General features: G+C 43.4%; 1 protein-coding gene across 2 annotated transcripts; it reads left to right on the top strand.

Annotated features, from left to right (window-relative positions):
- Positions 1-11,190: 11,190 nt before the first annotated feature.
- On the top strand, positions 11,191-17,741 carry LOC136466832 (probable ADP-ribosylation factor GTPase-activating protein AGD14). Of its 2 annotated transcripts, XM_066465340.1 has the most exons (14): positions 11,191-11,356; positions 11,483-11,608; positions 12,878-12,939; positions 13,109-13,196; positions 13,283-13,344; positions 13,429-13,522; positions 13,638-14,159; positions 14,280-14,738; positions 14,825-14,995; positions 15,586-15,690; positions 15,777-15,932; positions 16,042-16,162; positions 16,243-16,315; positions 17,215-17,741. In XM_066465340.1, the coding sequence occupies exons 2-14, from the start codon at positions 11,510-11,512 to the stop codon at positions 17,330-17,332; spliced, it is 2,130 nt and encodes a 709-aa protein (XP_066321437.1). In that variant the 5' UTR covers positions 11,191-11,356; positions 11,483-11,509; the 3' UTR covers positions 17,333-17,741. The 2 variants fall into 2 exon arrangements, with proteins under 2 accessions (XP_066321437.1, XP_066321438.1); XM_066465341.1 differs by lacking the exons at positions 11,191-11,356; positions 12,878-12,939.
- The last annotated feature ends 71 nt before the right edge of the window (positions 17,742-17,812 follow it).

Below are 17,812 nucleotides of genomic sequence, written 5' to 3'. Positions count from 1 at the left end.
TTCTAATCCTTGAAAATGTTTTTATTTCAGCACACTAAGCGCCCATGTTTTCTTTGGTGCAGTCCCAATCTTTGTTGACTTGATTGATGACTACTGCCGAATCGTTGTATACGAGTAAACGCTTGATTCCTAGGGTAATTGCCACTCGTAGCCCATGGATGAGGGCTTCGTATTCTGCTTCATTATTTGTAGCTTACCATAATATCTGAAGGACATACTTGAGTTGTTTTCCATCTAGAGAAATGAAGAGAATGCCTACGTCGGCTCTGCCTAGCTTGAGTGATCTATCAAAGTACATCTTCCAATGATCAAGGATAGTATTTGACATAGGCTGTTGAATTTCTGTCCACTCGGCAACAAAATCGGCCAGGGCTTGAGATTTAATTGCCTTTCGTGGGGTGAAATCGATATTGAGAGCACCAAATTCAACCGCCCACTTAGATATGTGCCCTGTTGCATCTCTGTTGTGTAGGATGTCTCCGAGTGGGAAATCTATCACCACGGTAATCTTGTGGCTTTCAAAATAGTGGCGAAGCTTGCGTGAAGTGATCAGGAGGGAGTAGAGTAGTTCTTGCACATGCGGGTATCGGATTTTTTATTCTGACAGTACTTCGCTAATGTAGTATATGGGGCGTTGTACTTTATATACACGCCCTTCTTCTTCTCTTTCTATGACAATCGCTGTGCTGATCACAGTAGAAGTTGTCGCAATGTACAGCATCATGTCTTCGTATTTCTTTGGAGGTGTGAGAACGGGCGAGGAGGTGAGGTATGCCTTGAGCTTCTTGAAAGCTTCGTTGGCTTCTTCTGTCCACTCGAACTTATTTGTCTTCTTTAGCAGTTTAAAGAAAGGTAACCCTTTTTGCCTAGTCTTGATATGAAACGATTGAGGGCCGCCATGCAGCCTATTAGTTTCTGCACATCTTTAACACTTCGAGGAGGGCCCATCTCTAAGATGGCTCGAATTTGCTTTGCGCTGGCTTCGATTCCATAATGACTGACCAAGAATCTGAGTAGTTGTCCTGAAAGAACTCTGAATACACACTTGTTTGGGTTCAATTTCCACCTCTATCTTTTCAGGTTTTCGAAGGTTTGCTTTAAGTCTTCAATTAGTGTATCCAGGTTCTTTGTCTTTACTACTACGTCATCCACGTATGCCTCTATGTTTTCGCCGATCTGATCACCAAGGCACGTTTGGATAGCTCTTTGGTAAGTGGCACCAGCATTCTTGAGTCCAAATGACATGGTTTTGTAGCAGTAGGCACCGAATGGAGTGATGAAAGATGTCTTGCTCTGGTCTTGTTCCTTTAATGCGATCTGGTGATATCCTGAATAGCAATCAAGGAAGGATAATAGGGCAGACCCTGCTGTTGAATCAACTATCTGATCAATGCGTGGTAGCCCAAACGGATCTTTTGGGCAGTGTTTGTTGAGATCTATGTAGTTGATACACATGCGCCACTCATCCATATTCTTTTCTGTACTAGAACTAGGTTTGCTAGCCAATTTGGATGGAGGATTTCTCTGATGAATCTGACTGCCATTAGCTTTGTGATTTCTTTTTTAATTGTTGCCTTCTTGTTGGGTGAGAATCGTCGTAGTCATTGCTTCATAGGCTTGGAGCCTTCATTGATATCAATTCTGTGCTTAGCCAACTCTCTTGGGACACCTGGCATGTCGGCCAGCTTCCAAGCGAAGATATCTTTGTTGTCCCGAAGAAAGTTGGTGAGCGTGAGTTCCTATTTTGGCGAGAGGTGGGCGCTAATGGTTGCCATTTTGAAGGGATCACCGGTGCCCAGGTCGATTCGCTTGACGTCGGCTTCTTTTGGTGGTGCGAGGATGCTGGGTTTTTTAGCTAGTATCTCTAGCTCTTCTGGGCTCATTTCTGCTGCGACAGTGGCAATTTCTTTTCTTCCATCGGTGGCTTGTGCTTTTGCTGCAATTTGGATTGCCTGAACATCGTAGTCAAAAGTGCGCTTCAAATCACTCCAAAGAGAAAGGACACCATTAGGCCCTAGCATCTTAAGCAACAGGTACGGATAATGCGGTATCGCCATGAATTTTGCTAGTGCTGGGCGCCCGAGGATTACGTGATATGATGAATCGAGGTCTGCAACTTCAAACTTGATAAACTCTGTATGGTAGTTCGAGGGAGTCCCAAAAGTAACCGGTAGAGTGATTTGTCCAAGTGGCATAGCTGCCTTGCCGAGTACTATTCCATAAAAAGGGGTGCTTGTTAGTGTAATCATCCCGTCGAGTTGTAGTCCCATCTTCCTTAGCGTCTCTGAAAAGATAATGTTGAGTCCGGCTCCCCCATCGATTAGTACTTTAGTGACAGTCATGCCAGCAATAGTTGGATCTAGAACCAGTGGGTAATGGCCCGCATTTCCTACGCTAGTCCATTGGTCTTCTCTTGAAAATTGGATTGGATATTGTGACCAATTGAGATATCTTGGAGTAGCCGGTTCGGTGGCCATGATGGTTCGTAGAGCTAGCTTTTCTTGATGTTTACTTCTAGATCTGGGGCTCCAGCGAAGATTACTGCTACTGTCCCCCTAGATTTTTGGAATCCTTTGCCTTCGTGGTTGTCTTCTTCTTTTTTCTGATTGTCTTCTTTGACGCTCCACTTACTATCTTTTCTTGTGTATCGATCATTGAAGGTGTAGCAATCTCCGATGGTGTGATTTCCTTTAGGGTGCAAGATGCAACGCATGTTTTCAATGTTGTCATACCCTCTAGGTTTGGAAAACTTTCTTGATTTATCAGCCATCGCCATGGTGTTGTCTAGTCCATGTTTTCTTTCCTAATGTCTAACATTTCGATGATTTCGCTTGTCCGGGTAGTCTTGATTGTTTTTATCCGGGAACCTTTCTCGTGTCTTTTCCTCTGTAGTAATCATCTTTTCTACCATGCGTCTGAATTCTTCATTGCTTCTCAGGTTTTCTTTGCAGAAGTCTTGAAATTGCTACCTAGCCATAATTCCATGAGAGAAAGCTTCGATTACTTCCTGTTCTGTGATGTCATGTACTTGAGCACGTAGTTCGCCAAATCGTCGATAGTAATTTCTGAGAGTTTCACCTCCTTTCTACTTGAGTCCTTTTAATTCTGTGTGGGTGATGGGGTGCGTGATGATCCCCGCGAAATTTCCACAAAAAACTCTTTGCAAGTCTTCTCAATTTCTAATTGACCCTGGATTTAATTTGTCGAACCATTGGAGGGGCATGGTTTCCAGTGCCATGGGAAAGAATAATGTCTTGATATCATCGTCTCCTCCGACTAGTTCAATCAATTGCGAGTAAATCCTGAGCCACTGCCTTGGTTCGGTCTTGCCATCATACTTGGAGTGGTTGGACAGCTTGAACTTATGAGGCAGTCATATTGAAGCAAGTCTATTTGCAAAATAGGGGAATCTATCATGCGTTCTGGCTTCTGTGTATTTTGATTCAGCACCCCCTTCTTGCCAACTATCGTCTTGGTGAGGGTAGTTTCGCGTGGCTGTCTGAGTAGGTGCTTTGCTTCTGTCCTTTCTTGGTTGTTCGACTTGGTCGTTTTGACTATGGTTTCTTCTACTTTCTCTGTTGTGACTTCCACTTGGTCTAAGTCTCTCGAAAGCAGACTTCCTTTGATTTTGATCTTCCTACTCATGAGATGTTGACCTGGCAGGTAGTCTTGAGCGGGTCCTTTCGTCGTGCGTCCTTAGGACTGTTGATCGGAGAAAATCCCAGAGTTGTTCTTATTTTTCACTAGGATGTGAAGTCGCCCTAAGTTCTTCTAGTGCTTCTCGGATCTTATCGTAGGGTGTATTCATTGCTCATCCTTCTTCAACCTCTCGCTCTGATTTTCTTCTATTGTACTCGGCTAGATCTGACTCGTATCTGATCCAAGCTTCCTTGCACTGCCTAGCACGGCGTTGACATCCTTGTTTCAACTTGTTCTTTCTCTCTCTGGCTTGCCTCTGACTCTTAGTCTCACCATCGTGTCCCTAGGTAAAGGGTGATATGTTGGACTCAGATTCATCTGATGACCTGACATTGGGCGCTTCTGGAGGGACCAATGGTGATCAAGGACGGTGAACCATGAATACTTCTCATGCATGAATTGCTTCGCTATCGGCGTCGGTTTCCACACTATCAGAGTAGTTGATAACTTTAGTAGAGGCTTCAAGGTCATAGATTGAGTCTCCTTCTTGGTAGGGTAGAATTGTTGTTGTCATATTATCGACTAGTTGGGTGCCGCTATCCTCAGGAACATAATCTGGCCAGTGGACGATGCAGTCTTGAGATGTTATAGTTAACACGAGACCTTCCTGGGCTCCTTTCAGTGGCATTCTAAGCACCGGATTGAGGAATCCTTTGGGTTGTGTTTGATAAGACGTTGCCATGTTGTGGAGTCCGAACGAAAAAGGACTTGACTTCTTGAAAAGATTCTGAGTGTACTCCGAGTTGTATTCTTGATAGGCCAAGGCTGCGTTCTTAAGCCCCATCGGAAAAGAACTCGGTTTCTCAGAAGAACTCGGGTAAGACTCTATTTCGGATATGGAACCTGAGTTTGAGTCAGATGCTCAAAGTCGCGAAATCTAAGTTGGATCGGACATCACGAGCTGCGTGAATCTTCCAGCAAGTTGATCTATCATAGTCGCCGAAATAGAATGGTCTTCATGGTGATCCGAATTTTTGAGGAAATGGCTTTGGAGCTTGCCATTGTCACCTGCCTCGCAGATCCATGAATCGAAGATGAAGGTTGATCCCATCGAGAAGATCATGTTGTCGAGGTCCGTCGAGCTCTCGGATGCAAAGTCACCGAAAGTCCCTACCTGGCGCGCCAGCTGTCGATGTTTGACCACCGATAGCCTACCATGGGGGTACCTGGGGTAGTATGTTCGGGCTTCAGCGTATGTGGAACTCGACGGTTAACGCAAGAGACAGTCGATTTATCCTGGTTCGGACCCTCGATCTTTGATCGAGTAATAGCCCTACGTCCAGTCGGCGTTAGCCTTTGTGTTGGATTGATCGTAAAGTGTTGTGTCGCGTCTCTAGGAACCCTACCCTCCTTTATATAGTCAGGAGGTCAGAATCCTAGTCGGTTTACAATGAGAGTTCCTAATAGGATTACAGAATAATACTACTACTAAGATTACATGGGAAGAATCCTAGTTAGACTAGATCTTCTCCCTCCCTTGCGGGGTATCCCGTGGGTCCAGCACCGACAGAGGCCGATCGGCCTACAGGTGGGGCCAACCGGCCTCCCCTAATGGCAGGTGGGGCCTCCCCTCCGATGACATGGCCTGGACTCCGTCTTGAGTTGGTTTCCATAGGTTTCACGGGTCAGATCACTTGTTAATGTCGGTTTGCCTATTTGGAGTGTATGATGGTGGTCCCAGGGCCTGTTTTCTAGATAAATCCTCTTGTGTTCACATATTCACCAAAACTTATGGAATTCATTAGTTTAAACTCCTATACATATGTTTGGTGATGGAATTAAGTATATATGTAGGATATGTTGATGGTTTATGATTGACATTAACAACCGTCAACAACGGTCCAGATTGATCGGCAACGAGAATGGACGGCACCAACACAGCAACACTATAATACGGCGATTGTTAGCGATTAAACTACTATTAGATTCTCCTGAAAACAACAACAATTGTACATGACAGCATCTTTTCATTCATATATACAGAAAAACAAAAAAAACATTCATCGCGTAGAATTATCTATATCAGGACCTAATAAAAGTCAAGAGATCAAATCTGTACACTGGCATTTTGGAAGTAGTATTGGAGAGAACTTGCTTAATTTCCATTTCATATAAAAATGGTGGCATTCAACCGATCAAATATGCGCGAACAGAATTTTTTCATTGATTCATTGTATATATCTAACAAAAAGATACAATTTGGACGAGTATATGATTATACTCGTCCGAAAACATAATAACTAACCTAAACTATTAAAACTATTTATACTAACTATAAACTACTTAATCTAAATATGATCCTCTCTATCAGAGCGAGAATCATGCTCGCCTCGCTCACTTGGGAGGAGGCAAGTTGAAGTTGGAGTTGGAGTCGGAGTCGTCCCAGCGGCGATGGCGGCGTCCTCCCCTCCTCCTCCTCGTCTTCATCCTCCTCCTCTAGGTCCTCCTTCTCAAAGCTCCATGGAGGACTATAATAAGAAGCCCTCTAGACGTCGGAGGAGATTTCCTCCTCGGAGGACTAGTGGGCTCGCAAGTCATCCTCGCTGGATGACTCGCTGCTTGGAAACTTGATGGGGCTGTCCGACATTTTCTTTGTAGATTAGAAGAGAACAGGGTGATGGATGAAGAAGAGGGGTGGTTTTAGAGGGCACTAGGCTTGAAAATTATGTAGAGCAGTGGGTATAGCTCTTCGGCTACAAGCGGTGGAAGTAATGGTGATTTCACGGCCTTAGAAGTTGGAGGCATTCAACACTCACGCTGAATTTACCGCCGGTAGAGCAAACACTAGTTTAGGGTCGGCGGCCAAAATGTGTATCCTAGTCGGGCCGGCTTTTCATGCGATAGAGAAAATGCAACCCCAATACCACTTCCGCATCTATCGTTAACCCATCGGTGGTAGAAGTTTCGACTGTCAGTTTCATTCCTTACAAGGCCTCACTATCGATCCATCCGACGGTGGAAGTATCACACCGTCGCTAATGCCTTCTACGACAGTGAAAGTGGCAATAGTGGTATCTCAATCTATAGTAGTGGATGCTATCTATGCATTGATTTCTTGTGCTTTCTCCACATTAGTCTCTAATAGTGCATCTTATATAATTATATGAGTCATTCTATTATTTTCCTTCTCTTTTGTTCTTTTTATTTTTGCCTGCCAAACGTTTAGTTCATTCCCACAATATCTTCTAAGTAGCTAGTTAAATAGAACTAATGCTTTGTTTATTTGCTCTCCCTCCAAATTGGTCTCCAATAATATATATATATATATATATATATATATATTATTTAGGATTAGCCTTACTGCTATCTTTCTTTGTTCCTATTATTATTGCGATTCTTCTTTCTGGCCTAAGAATTAGATAGACCGAGTGAAAGTTATAGATTTAGGGCTAATTGATTTTGTTCCCAATCTTTAATGGCATCTCCTTATCTCCTTTGTTTCTATTATTATCGTTATTCTTTTTCTAGCCTAAGAATTACTCCATCCGTTCTAAATTATAAGTTGTTTTGACTTTTCTGGTATATCCATTTTGCTATATATCTAGATATAATATAAGTCTAGATACATAGCAAATTCTATGTACCAAAAAAGTCAAAGCGACTTATAATTTAGAACGGAGAGAGCAGATTAATAGAGTGAAAATTATTGACCTAAGGCTAATTATTTGTGTTCCCTTTTTTCTCTGAAACATTCAGTGTTTTTTAGTTTTAAAGGTTTTTTTATCATAACACAAAACATTTTTTGTTATGTACCTCCTCTGTTCCAAATTATACGTCGTTTTGACTCTTTTGGTAATCGAATTTGCTATGTATCTAGGTATAACGTTGGTTTAGATACATAGCAAATTTGATATATCAAAAAAATTAAAGTGCTTTGTAATTCAGAATGGAAGGAGTATATATTCTGTCATGTATGATTGTTTTAACGCCCCCCCCCCCCCCTCTATATACATGTAAGAAGGCAAAGATGAAAAAAAAAACACCACACCGTCATCTCCCATACATTGGCCCATACATGTAGGGCGTGATTGGTTGCTCTAGGGTAGGGGATCCAGGATGGAGGGCCGGCCTAGGTGGAGTGAGACAGGCTGAAACCATGCACCTAGGTGTGTTTGGTTTTAATTTTGGGAGTGATACTAGATGACAGTGAATTTGTTTGGTTGCCGGCTTGCACCAATTTTAGGAATGAGTTGGTCCTGCTACTTGTGTTTGGTTTGCAGCATGGCACAAGGTGTGAACACCCATGTATCACTTTGGTGAGGTTACCACCATTTTCATCAGAACAAGTATGACAACATAAACATTGCCTCAGATTTATTTTTATCATCATCAACTAAGACCTTGGAGCATAAGAGATATTACAAAATAATACAACAGTCCAAACAGTTATTAGTCATCGTCAAATGGGTCCCAGTACCTCACAAGGTCTAAGCAAATTGATGAGTACATGGTTATAGGTTAATCATCACATGCAGTTCTTCCCACATTTAACAATATAAAAGACAAGCACCACCAATAGAAAAGACTGAACCATGCAACCAAGAAATAGCCAAGATGGTTTGGCAATGACAGTGGCAGTAGGCTTTACAAAAACGTTGTACTTCACAACCCTTAAACTCCATGTAGGATTCTACTACTGCCTCTTCTTTTCTAGGGAAGCTCTTGTAGCAGAAGTTTATAAAACCAGTTACCTGGGCATGGCATGTTGCCCAGGTTGCATATACCCTAGGCTCTCTGCCATGGTAGACAACATACCAAGCCATTTGTCGTTTCAAACAACAAAGACAAATGAGTATAAGATGGTTTTCAAATGAAGGGCAAATAGATTGGCCTCAGATAACATTTGGTCCTCGATTGACCTTGAGCTTGGAGCATAAGAAACCAATTAGAATAAGAGAAAAGTTCTAGTTCCTCACAACCTCAAGGTCATCAGGTTATTATATTCAGGTTGCATGGCAGGTCTGTTATCATCATAAGCATGACAAGATTATCAAAGTTCCAGCAATCTCAATATGTCATAGAACCAGAAACAGCACATGAGTGAGGCATTGGTGATCTTCGGTTTGGATGGGACCAAATCGATGATCCACAATGCCTCACCGATGAGATGATTCATCATTAGCATATATCACATGAGTGAGGCCTGAGCTTAATCAAATGATGCAATAATTTCTAGATACTCAATCATAGGAGGCTGCAAGGCAAACATAAACTGAAAGTAGGAAACCAAGATCATGATAGGCATGGAACCGTGGGACACATCTATCCTAGCCATCAGCAAAGTATGACTCAACTGTTGCTTGGGAATGGAGGACGTGTCCCATGGTTTGATGACAGTCATGAGAACCACATAGATGACAAAAAAAAACTAAGTGCAGACTCCTCATAGTTGAATTTTCAATTTGCATCATTGGCCAAATACAAAGAAGTATTAGGCAAAAGTAACAACATAGTCATCAATTTTATAGGCCTCATTACAAAGAATGTGTGGTACTTTAGTCAAAACTTTGGTGGCATACAAACGAAAGTTACAAAGAGAAGCAAATATCATGAAAGCCATGAAGCCTTGTGACACGTCCATCCCCAGCCATCAACAAAGTAAGAGTGATCTGTTGCTAGGGAATGAATATGTCACACGGGCTCAACGGCCCTCATTGTAACCCTACCCCTCTGCCTATATAAAGGAGGGTAGGGACCTCACGATCGGGACCAAGACATGTGTGAATTAATGATAACCTCATGAGAAAAGTATGGGACACCAACCTTGAAATAGGGGTACCATCTTCTGCTCCCAAGGATCATAGGATAGACATTGATAGTAGGAGGGACAATCAATTAATTCCTGAGCTCCCCTACTGCATACAACACCGTCTAAAAAACCTACTAATAGTCTCTCCCGATCTCCTAAAATTTAGGTCAACAACCCTAAACCTCTCATTGTGACCAACAACATGCAAGAACATTGTAACTTGTTCTTCCACAGATGCATGTATGTTGTAAGTGACCAATTGTCTACTATGAAAAAGGTCACACAGTTGGAAAAAGGTGCCCTCTTCATCCTAAGCAGGTTGACACAATGAACATCATCAAACTCATAAATGTATCTCAGGTTATTCATCCTCTATTGGTCCCTCTCTGCCATGGGTCCATAGGTCACTAAGTGGGCATCCTCAGCTCGTCTCCTAAACCGGATGAAAAACCACGCAGCCACTTCTACTACCACAACAGCGGCTGCCCTACGCCTAGCTTGGAAGTCCATGTCTACCAACACGATGGAGGGAAACATTAGATACGAATCATGCACTTTGCGGTGTGTACCGAGGAGCAAGCAAACATTCAGACCTACTATCTTAAACTAGACGCGGCTGCCACACCAAGGGTGCTCCTCCAGTGTCTAGGGTAACGAAAATAAACATCATCGACCTAGGCACTATGCTTAGTTTATAAATCAAAATCATCATGTGCAAGATGTAGAAGAAACCACATATGTACAAGAAAAAAAGTAGCTGTAACACAGATCTGAGCGCGGAACAAGAGGGGAACAACTAGAAACTAGTAGATCTGCACTACCAGCTCACAGATCTGAGAATGTAAGAACAATAACCCTAATATCATGGCACAAATCAAACAAAATCCGCATACGAATCAACAAAATCACCACACGGAAAGGAAGAGGAGATAGGCGCAGGTGAGGTATATCGTCGCTGCACCGGAGGACCACCACGAATCCACCGGTGGAGGTCGACTCGGGCGGTCAACCGAGATTGAGGGGGAGCAAGAGGAAAGGGCGCACCAGAGCAATGGAGGAAGGAGAGGCACGAAATGGGGGCGGTAACCCTAGCGGTGACCCGTGCGCCCCTTTTTATCGCCTACATGACGGCATCTCCCGCGCTCGCCCAAACCCTTTCCGCCAAGCATCGAGACGTCCTGCATCGAGAGGGAAGTGAAAATCGAGAAGACGGAGGCGTCCGAGACGGCGGAGGGGAGAGGAATGAAGTGAGGCAGCGAAATCGTGCGAGCAGGGCAACTAAATAAGGCCACACTGCACCAAGCGGTGCAAGATGAGCCGTAGGATGACCCGGTTCGAACAACCAATCACACCCGTAGTCATGCGCCCAACTCATGTGCATGGCTGCACTACACGGCCTAGCCACTAACTAAAAAGCCAAAGCCACACAGACACAGGTTGTCTTTCCTATAATGTAATCACCACCTGTCGGTGATTTAGCACTTCCCAGGAATCATTAGCCAGCTAACTGCCCGAACCCAAAACAACCAGTAATCGCCCAAACAAACCACGTCCAGCTCACCGCGCACCCACCAGACCGAACCCGAACTGTCTCTGCCACGCGGGCCCCATAAACCCCTCCCTCTAGAAACCGCCTCCCCGGCGACCGGCTGCAGCCGGTGACAGCCAGCGGCTGACCGGCAGCCTTCGCGCCCCCTTCTTCTCCCCTCCCGGTCACCTCCCCCCACGAGATGAAAGTTTTTTTTTTCCTCTACTCTGTTAAACACGCGCAGCGAAGCAACGCAGCAGCAACAAAAGAGACGAGCCTTTTCGCTCGCCGCTGCCACCACCTCGTCGTCTCGCCTCCGCCTCGGCCTCCGCACGCGCGCGCGTGCGGGATCTCGCGCGGGCTCGCTCACCCACCCGCAGGTGAGGGCGGGCGGGTTCGATTGGGTCGCGGTGATTCGGGGGCGGATCTGGCTTGGGCTTGCCCGGATCTCGGGCCATTTCGGCGGGGTTTTGGTGTGATTTTGCTTGCTCTGCTGTGAGTTTCAGGGTTTCGGGCTGGGCGATCCGGCGGCGATGGCGAGCCGGGTCAAGGAGGACGAGCGGCACGAGAAGATCATCCGCGGCCTGCTCAAGCTGCCCGCCAACAAGCGCTGCATCAACTGCAACAATTTGGTGAGTCTGTCGTCTCGAGTTCTCGAATTCTCTTGCTGAATGTGGACGGGTTTTGGGGCCAGCGAGCTAGCGGGCAGGTAGGAGCTTGTTTGGCTTCGTCAGCTACAATGCTCTGTTGCCACGAATGGTGCACACATGGCATATTAGGAGGTAGTTGCAGAACTAGGTGTTTGACCGGAGGTTGGCGTTGTATTGGGTGGGTTTAGAGGTCAATTGTAATTCAATTTGTGCAGAAATGGAATGAAATGTAGCCTTGATGCAAGCGGTTGGAATTAGCTCTGTCATTATGGTAGTCACACATTATTGTTTTACTGCAATGTAATTTTATATATAGTTGGTAATTGTAGCTAGTCACCGGTGCGTAGTGGAATCCTAAGCCAGGATAGTAACGTGAAGAGAGACAGAGGAAGACCGAAGTTGACTTGGGTAGAGGCAATAAAATGAGACTTGAAAGGATGGAATATACCCAAAGACTTAGCCTTAGATAGGAGTGCTTGGAAGACAGCTTCACATGCCTGAACCTTGATTGCTTCTGCTGGGTTTCAACTCTAGCCTACCCCAACTTGTTTGGAACTTAAAGGCTTTGTTGTTGTTGTTGTTGTTGTTGTAGTAGTAGTAGTAGTTGGTAATTGTAGCTACTGCTTGCAACAGAGGCAGCCTTTATGATTCTCAGTCTCACTTCCACCACTTTTCTGGACCTAGCTAACAGGAACCTAAGCTGTTAATTAGGAAAGTTGTGTTGTGGTTTTCTCAGAGGCACTGGCTAGCAATGCAGTCAAATATTAACGCTATTCATGAACTGCATTTGATTTATTAAGAACCTATTAAATCCACATAGTTAGGACTACCCTACCGCTCTTTTCCTTCTTTTGCCCTTCCTGTCTGGGGCTAAGTCATCCTGTGCGGCGAGAGGTGCACGCCTCACTTCAGGCACTGAACTTTATGAAGCTTGAGGTAACCCTACTCCCCAAGTGTTCAAGCGGATATTGTGTGTCCCTTTGACTGTACTGCTACCTTGTATCTCACGAAACTTTGGGCATTAGTATCTTTCATATGTTCCGTTTGCTTTGTAAAGTGAATAACTTGTTTGTTTTCTTTCCTCTTTTGTATTTATTTGCTTACCTTGTCGACTTGGAAGTGTCTTGGTTCTAGGATCTTATGTACATATCTTGCTTATATATTACAAGAGTAATATTTTGTTAGTGCCTCTCCTTCCGTTCTGCCTGAAGGAAAAAAAAAACAAGAACACTGATATGCTGATTTGAATAGGGACCACAATATGTCTGCACAAATTTCTGGACTTTTGTTTGTACCAATTGCAGTGGAGCACAGTAAGTATTTTAGTGATCCCTCTTTTAGTTTAGATGACCAATCTATCGAGCTTCCCCTTCTTTTTGTTTAACAATATATATATGCCTTGATGGAGTGAACTATTGGGCCCACCAGTCCCCAAGTGAAATATGTCAGTCTTTTTCCTAATACATCACTTTATTTTCCTAGTCGAGAGTTCACGCATCGAGTAAAATCAGTTTCCATGGCCAAATTTACTGCACAAGAAGTTACTGCCCTTCAAGAAGGGGGAAATGAGGTAACTTGTCTTGTATCTGTTTTTCTACTTTTCCCACAATTTCATGTCTTCTATTCAAGATGACATTGATTTTACTTGACTTGTAGCGTGCTAGAGAAGTATTTTTCAAGGAATGGGATCCTCAACGAAATGGATACCCTGACAGCAGGTGACCGTTTTTTAGTAATTCCTTTTTGTAAGTCACAATGCTTAATTCCGTATGGGAAGTATGACATGTTTCTTTTGGTCTCAGTAATGCTGACAAATTGAGAAATTTCATTAAGCATGTGTATGTGGAACGGAGATACACTGGAGAAAGAAGTACTGATAGGCCACCAAGGGCAAAGGTGATGTTGTCTCCTTACTGCTTTAAAAATATCTCCTCAGTAACCAATCCCTATTTTTGGAAATATATTATTCTCTTTGAAATTCACTATTTGCTGATTGATTGTCATCTTGCAGGATGACAAGGATGAGTATAGTGAAAATAGGAGGTCTGATGGAAATTGGGGTGGTTCAAGAAGTCCGCCAAATGGAAGTTACTCTGATCGTCGGAGTTATAGTGGACGGAGTGATGACAGAAATTCCAGATATTCCTATGGGGACCGTAGTCCTGGTTATGACCAAAATGACTATAAGAAAAGTCCTCGCTACTTTGAGGTTGTCGATGATAGATCTGGAAAAACAACTCCAGTTCAAAGGTTTGAAGACCGGAGGTTTTCAGAGACCAGAAAGCCAGATAGTGGGTCTCCAGACTTCCAGAAAGAAGCTGACGGTTCTAGTCCTGTTGTACGGCCAGTGAGGGATATATTGGGTGACAACGCTCCTCAACTTCGGGTTGGTGAGCCTTCAAAGCCAGCTACTGAACCTCCAAAGCCAACTGTAGTCAGACCACTTGATCCTCCAAAGCCAAGTGTAGTCAGACCAATTGATCCTCCAAAGCCAAATGGAACCAGGGCAATTGATCCTCCACCACTGACAAAGGTTGTTCTTTGTTACTCCTAACATTTCCCTTCTTTTAGACATTGCTTTGTACTCTCGAAATATCAACATATTCTTGTGCATCTGTTCGCTTACTATTCCTCTTGCATGTTCATAATGTAGACAATATCTAGTGCCAGCAGCATTGGTTCTTCAGAAGGGACATCGGAACAGACAAAGGTGGCAACTGCAGTGAGTTTAATTGATTTTAGTGCGGATCCTGAACCTGCATCCGCAGCACCACCACAGCCGACCCCTATGCCCCAACGGCCTCCAGTTAATGCAGCAGCACCACAGCCTGTTCTTGAACAAGGGAAAAGTGCTCCTTCTGTCAGTGGTGGTGATTGGGCATCTTTTGATGCTTTTGGCCAACAACAAACTCCACAAACAAGCAGCAGTGTAAATCCCCTTGAGTCTGCACTTGCACAGCTGTCATTCTCTGAAGCACCCTCTGCACCAAATGTATCAGCTTATCCTGCTTCTCTTGATCCCACTTTGAAAGCAAATGATGGAGGACATTCATCTGTGCTAGACCATTCACATTCCTTGTTTGATGCGCCTTTTGGAATCTCAGGCAACCAGGTAGTTGCATTTGCATAAATTTTTAAGCTTTATGCACTTGACCCCTTTTTTCCGAAAAAAAAGTTTTCACTGGAATCCTTCCCCAGGCCTCAACAGTAATGTCGGGCCAAGGATCATCGGTTCAACAATCTCCTCTAGCTGCCCCTACGGCTGGACTTCCATCTCAAGCTACTGCAAATCCACAAGGAACCAGTGGTATTCAAGGAGCAGCCTCTTCTACTGACAGTAAATTCAGTGGCAGGAAAGAACTTCCAGCGGTACGTCATACATGATTAGCTGTGTATTTTGCGTCTTCTAACATTAATGAGCAATTTCTTGATTGAATGTAGTGTCACTTAATGGAGTTTTATTTGACAAGCACTATATGTTACGAGGTAGTTAAGTGAAATCATGGTCTACATTGGATTCCAATTCAATTGGGTAGCCACCTTACAGATGTATAATGCTCAGCAATAAATGTAGTTTCTCCTTAGATTCGTGGTTTTGTTTTGATGTGTTTGAACACATTATCTTGTTTGGCTGACTAATTATATGGGAATGAACTAGTTACTAGATTGAAAACAATTTGTTCAAACCTCATTTGTTTTGAGCCTTTGGTTTCTGTAAACTTATGAGGTACCATAAATGTTGTTAAGGTTTCCGTACTTGTCAGTGCATCTGTGTTCTCACGGGTGTTCATTTGCAAGATCATTACCTATTGTCAATTGAAGACAAATGTACAAGTTTCTTCTCTTTGATTCTTTGAATAATGTTTTGGGAAAAAATGATGAGCTGATGGATCTGACACTATGCCTTCCAACGAAGTCATTTGCATGAGCATATTTGACACGGATAAAACTTATTGCAGGATATCTTCACTGCACTATATCCACCATCAACTCCAATGATGCCTGGTTGGCAGAGAGCTCCCCAATTTGGAATGGGATACGCCATGCAATATCCACCTGGAGTGGTACCCATGTCATTCTCATACGTGTAACATATTCTGCACCTGAGTTGGTACTGTCTTTTTATCTTACATAAGGAATGCTCTTCCAGTTCCAGGGAATGCAAGCATATCCTCATGGAGCATTTCCTCAGCCTACATATCAGCAACCTGTGTATTCGCAACATGCATATTCCCACCCTCAGCCTGTGAAAGCTTCGAACCCTTTTGATCTTGGGAATGAGTCAGCTCCAATTCAAGCTCACATGGTATAACTAAAATGTCTACTAGACTTGGGTCGTCATGCGTATTTTGCATTCCTATTTTGTTAACATGCTCATTACTTTTCGATTAACATCATGTTTTATCTGTGAGCAGCCCCCATCTGGGCCACCAGGAGCATCATCAGGCCCAGCTCCCCAAACCTTAATTGGCAACTCTAGTTTTGGTGTTCCTCCACAGCAGCCTCACCAGCTCTATCAGTCAGCTGCACATCCAAGTAATTGCATATTTCCCCATCATAATCTTGCTCTTTAGTACCTCCTTTTTGCGCACTGTGCTAATTTTTGCTTCAATCAGGCCATTTCATGATGCAGCAAGTTCCGAGCAGCATGCCCATGCCCGAGCAACAACCTAATAGCATGCTTGCAACGTGAGTATATGTTGTATTTACTAATTCTTCCAAAGTTGAAACATGTAGTGGTAGACTATTTAAATGAGCTGTCTAATTATTTTTAATATATATCACATCCCTTGTATGACATCCATGAAGAAGGGGCCTTACTTAAATTATAATAACTGTCAGGCTGTTGGATCACGGATTTAAGTAAATAATTAAAAAAACTTGACCTGCCAGGGATCACAGATTTAAGTAGCTGAGATTGACTACGCAAAGTAGACATATTTCACGATTGTATTATCTAAACTTAAATTACTGGTCAATTCATCTTCTATACTATTAAAAAAAATGTTTTCCTCAGCCCTGGTGCCGTGACAGCCTCATCTGGCTTGTAATAAGAGGAGATGAATGTGGGTGTCGGGCTGTACCTTTTTGCTTTTTGTAGAGTCGTTTTGTCTAAACTTGTAGTTTGCTTGGGTCTTTTGTTTCGTCAGTGGCCATCTCATCTGAAGTTCTGAACCCTGGGCGTTCAGTGAGGACAGCAGTAGTTGTTCTGGGGGTTTGAACGTTTTAAATTTCACAAAGTTTTGTAATTTCGTTGCTCTTGAGTAATGAAATTTGGTTCGTCCGTTGTGGAAGAAAATTCACCTTCTATTCTAGTGGCATGGAAGTTCCTTGGTTTGCATCTTCAAAAAAAAATGCAGCAACCTAAGCTGCACTCACTGAATTGTGTCATCTACTCATCTGATACATCTTAAAAGTATCTACAAGACGTTTTTGCTCACTGAGTCACTGGTAATGGCGAATTTGGGATTTTAATGGCCTTTATGCTCTAACAATTTGGTGGCTTAGGATGGTATAGAACATCACCCTGTCCGAGACACCTGTACTATATTTCCTGCAACACTGATGTCTGACGTGTGACATCACAGGCAACAAGGTTTGGGTTCCTTCAACATGGGTTTTGATCATCAAGCTCCTCTCAGATACCCCCAGCCAAACACCCCACCTTCCTACGGCTCCGTTGGGGGTAGTAATCCATTTGGCTAAAGGAAGTGTGGAAATACCTGCTCTTTCATCTCTAGACTAAGGGTCTGCAGCACTCAGCGGGACAGACAGCATCGGAGCCCTCGAGAGAATGTGTTTCATACAACCAGGTGGTGTATTTTGTCGGCCGTAATCTGTTGTACAACTTGTTTCCAAAGGCTTAATGATCGAATGTAACCCTGTTTTAGTGGGCCTAAGCTGCTTTCAGCCTCATTCCTTGTATATTGTGTCTGGCGTTCTGCTTGAATTGCATAGTATGTATATTTTGTCTTCGTTGTCTCGGACAGTATCAGCTCTTGTTTAGTACAAGTCGTTTCTAGTGCAGTTGGCTATTCAATTTAACGTGGATGATAAGTATTGTATACTAGATCAGCTGTATAATCGTGATCAATCAATTTTGTGGTTTCTTTTACTTGCTATCTTAGTATCACTTAATTTTGTGTGATCTTTTGTAAGGATTCTTTTTCTTGTGGAAAGTAACGC

Source organism: Miscanthus floridulus, chromosome 7 (assembly GCF_019320115.1).
Source record: "Miscanthus floridulus cultivar M001 chromosome 7, ASM1932011v1, whole genome shotgun sequence".
NCBI classification, from domain to species: domain Eukaryota; kingdom Viridiplantae; phylum Streptophyta; class Magnoliopsida; order Poales; family Poaceae; genus Miscanthus; species Miscanthus floridulus.
The sequence above is the reverse complement of the archived record's forward strand: the minus strand, read 5'-3'. Positions and strand labels throughout refer to the sequence as shown.

Coding starts and splice junctions, on each gene's coding strand:
- LOC136466832 (XM_066465340.1), top strand. CDS start 11,510: ATGGCGAGCCGGGTCAAGGAGGACGAGCGGCACGAGAAGATCATCCGC. Junction 13,197..13,282: donor TTCAAGAAGGGGGAAATGAG/GTAACTTGTCTT, acceptor CTTGACTTGTAG/CGTGCTAGAGAAGTATTTTT. Junction 16,316..17,214: donor CCTAATAGCATGCTTGCAAC/GTGAGTATATGT, acceptor GTGACATCACAG/GCAACAAGGTTTGGGTTCCT.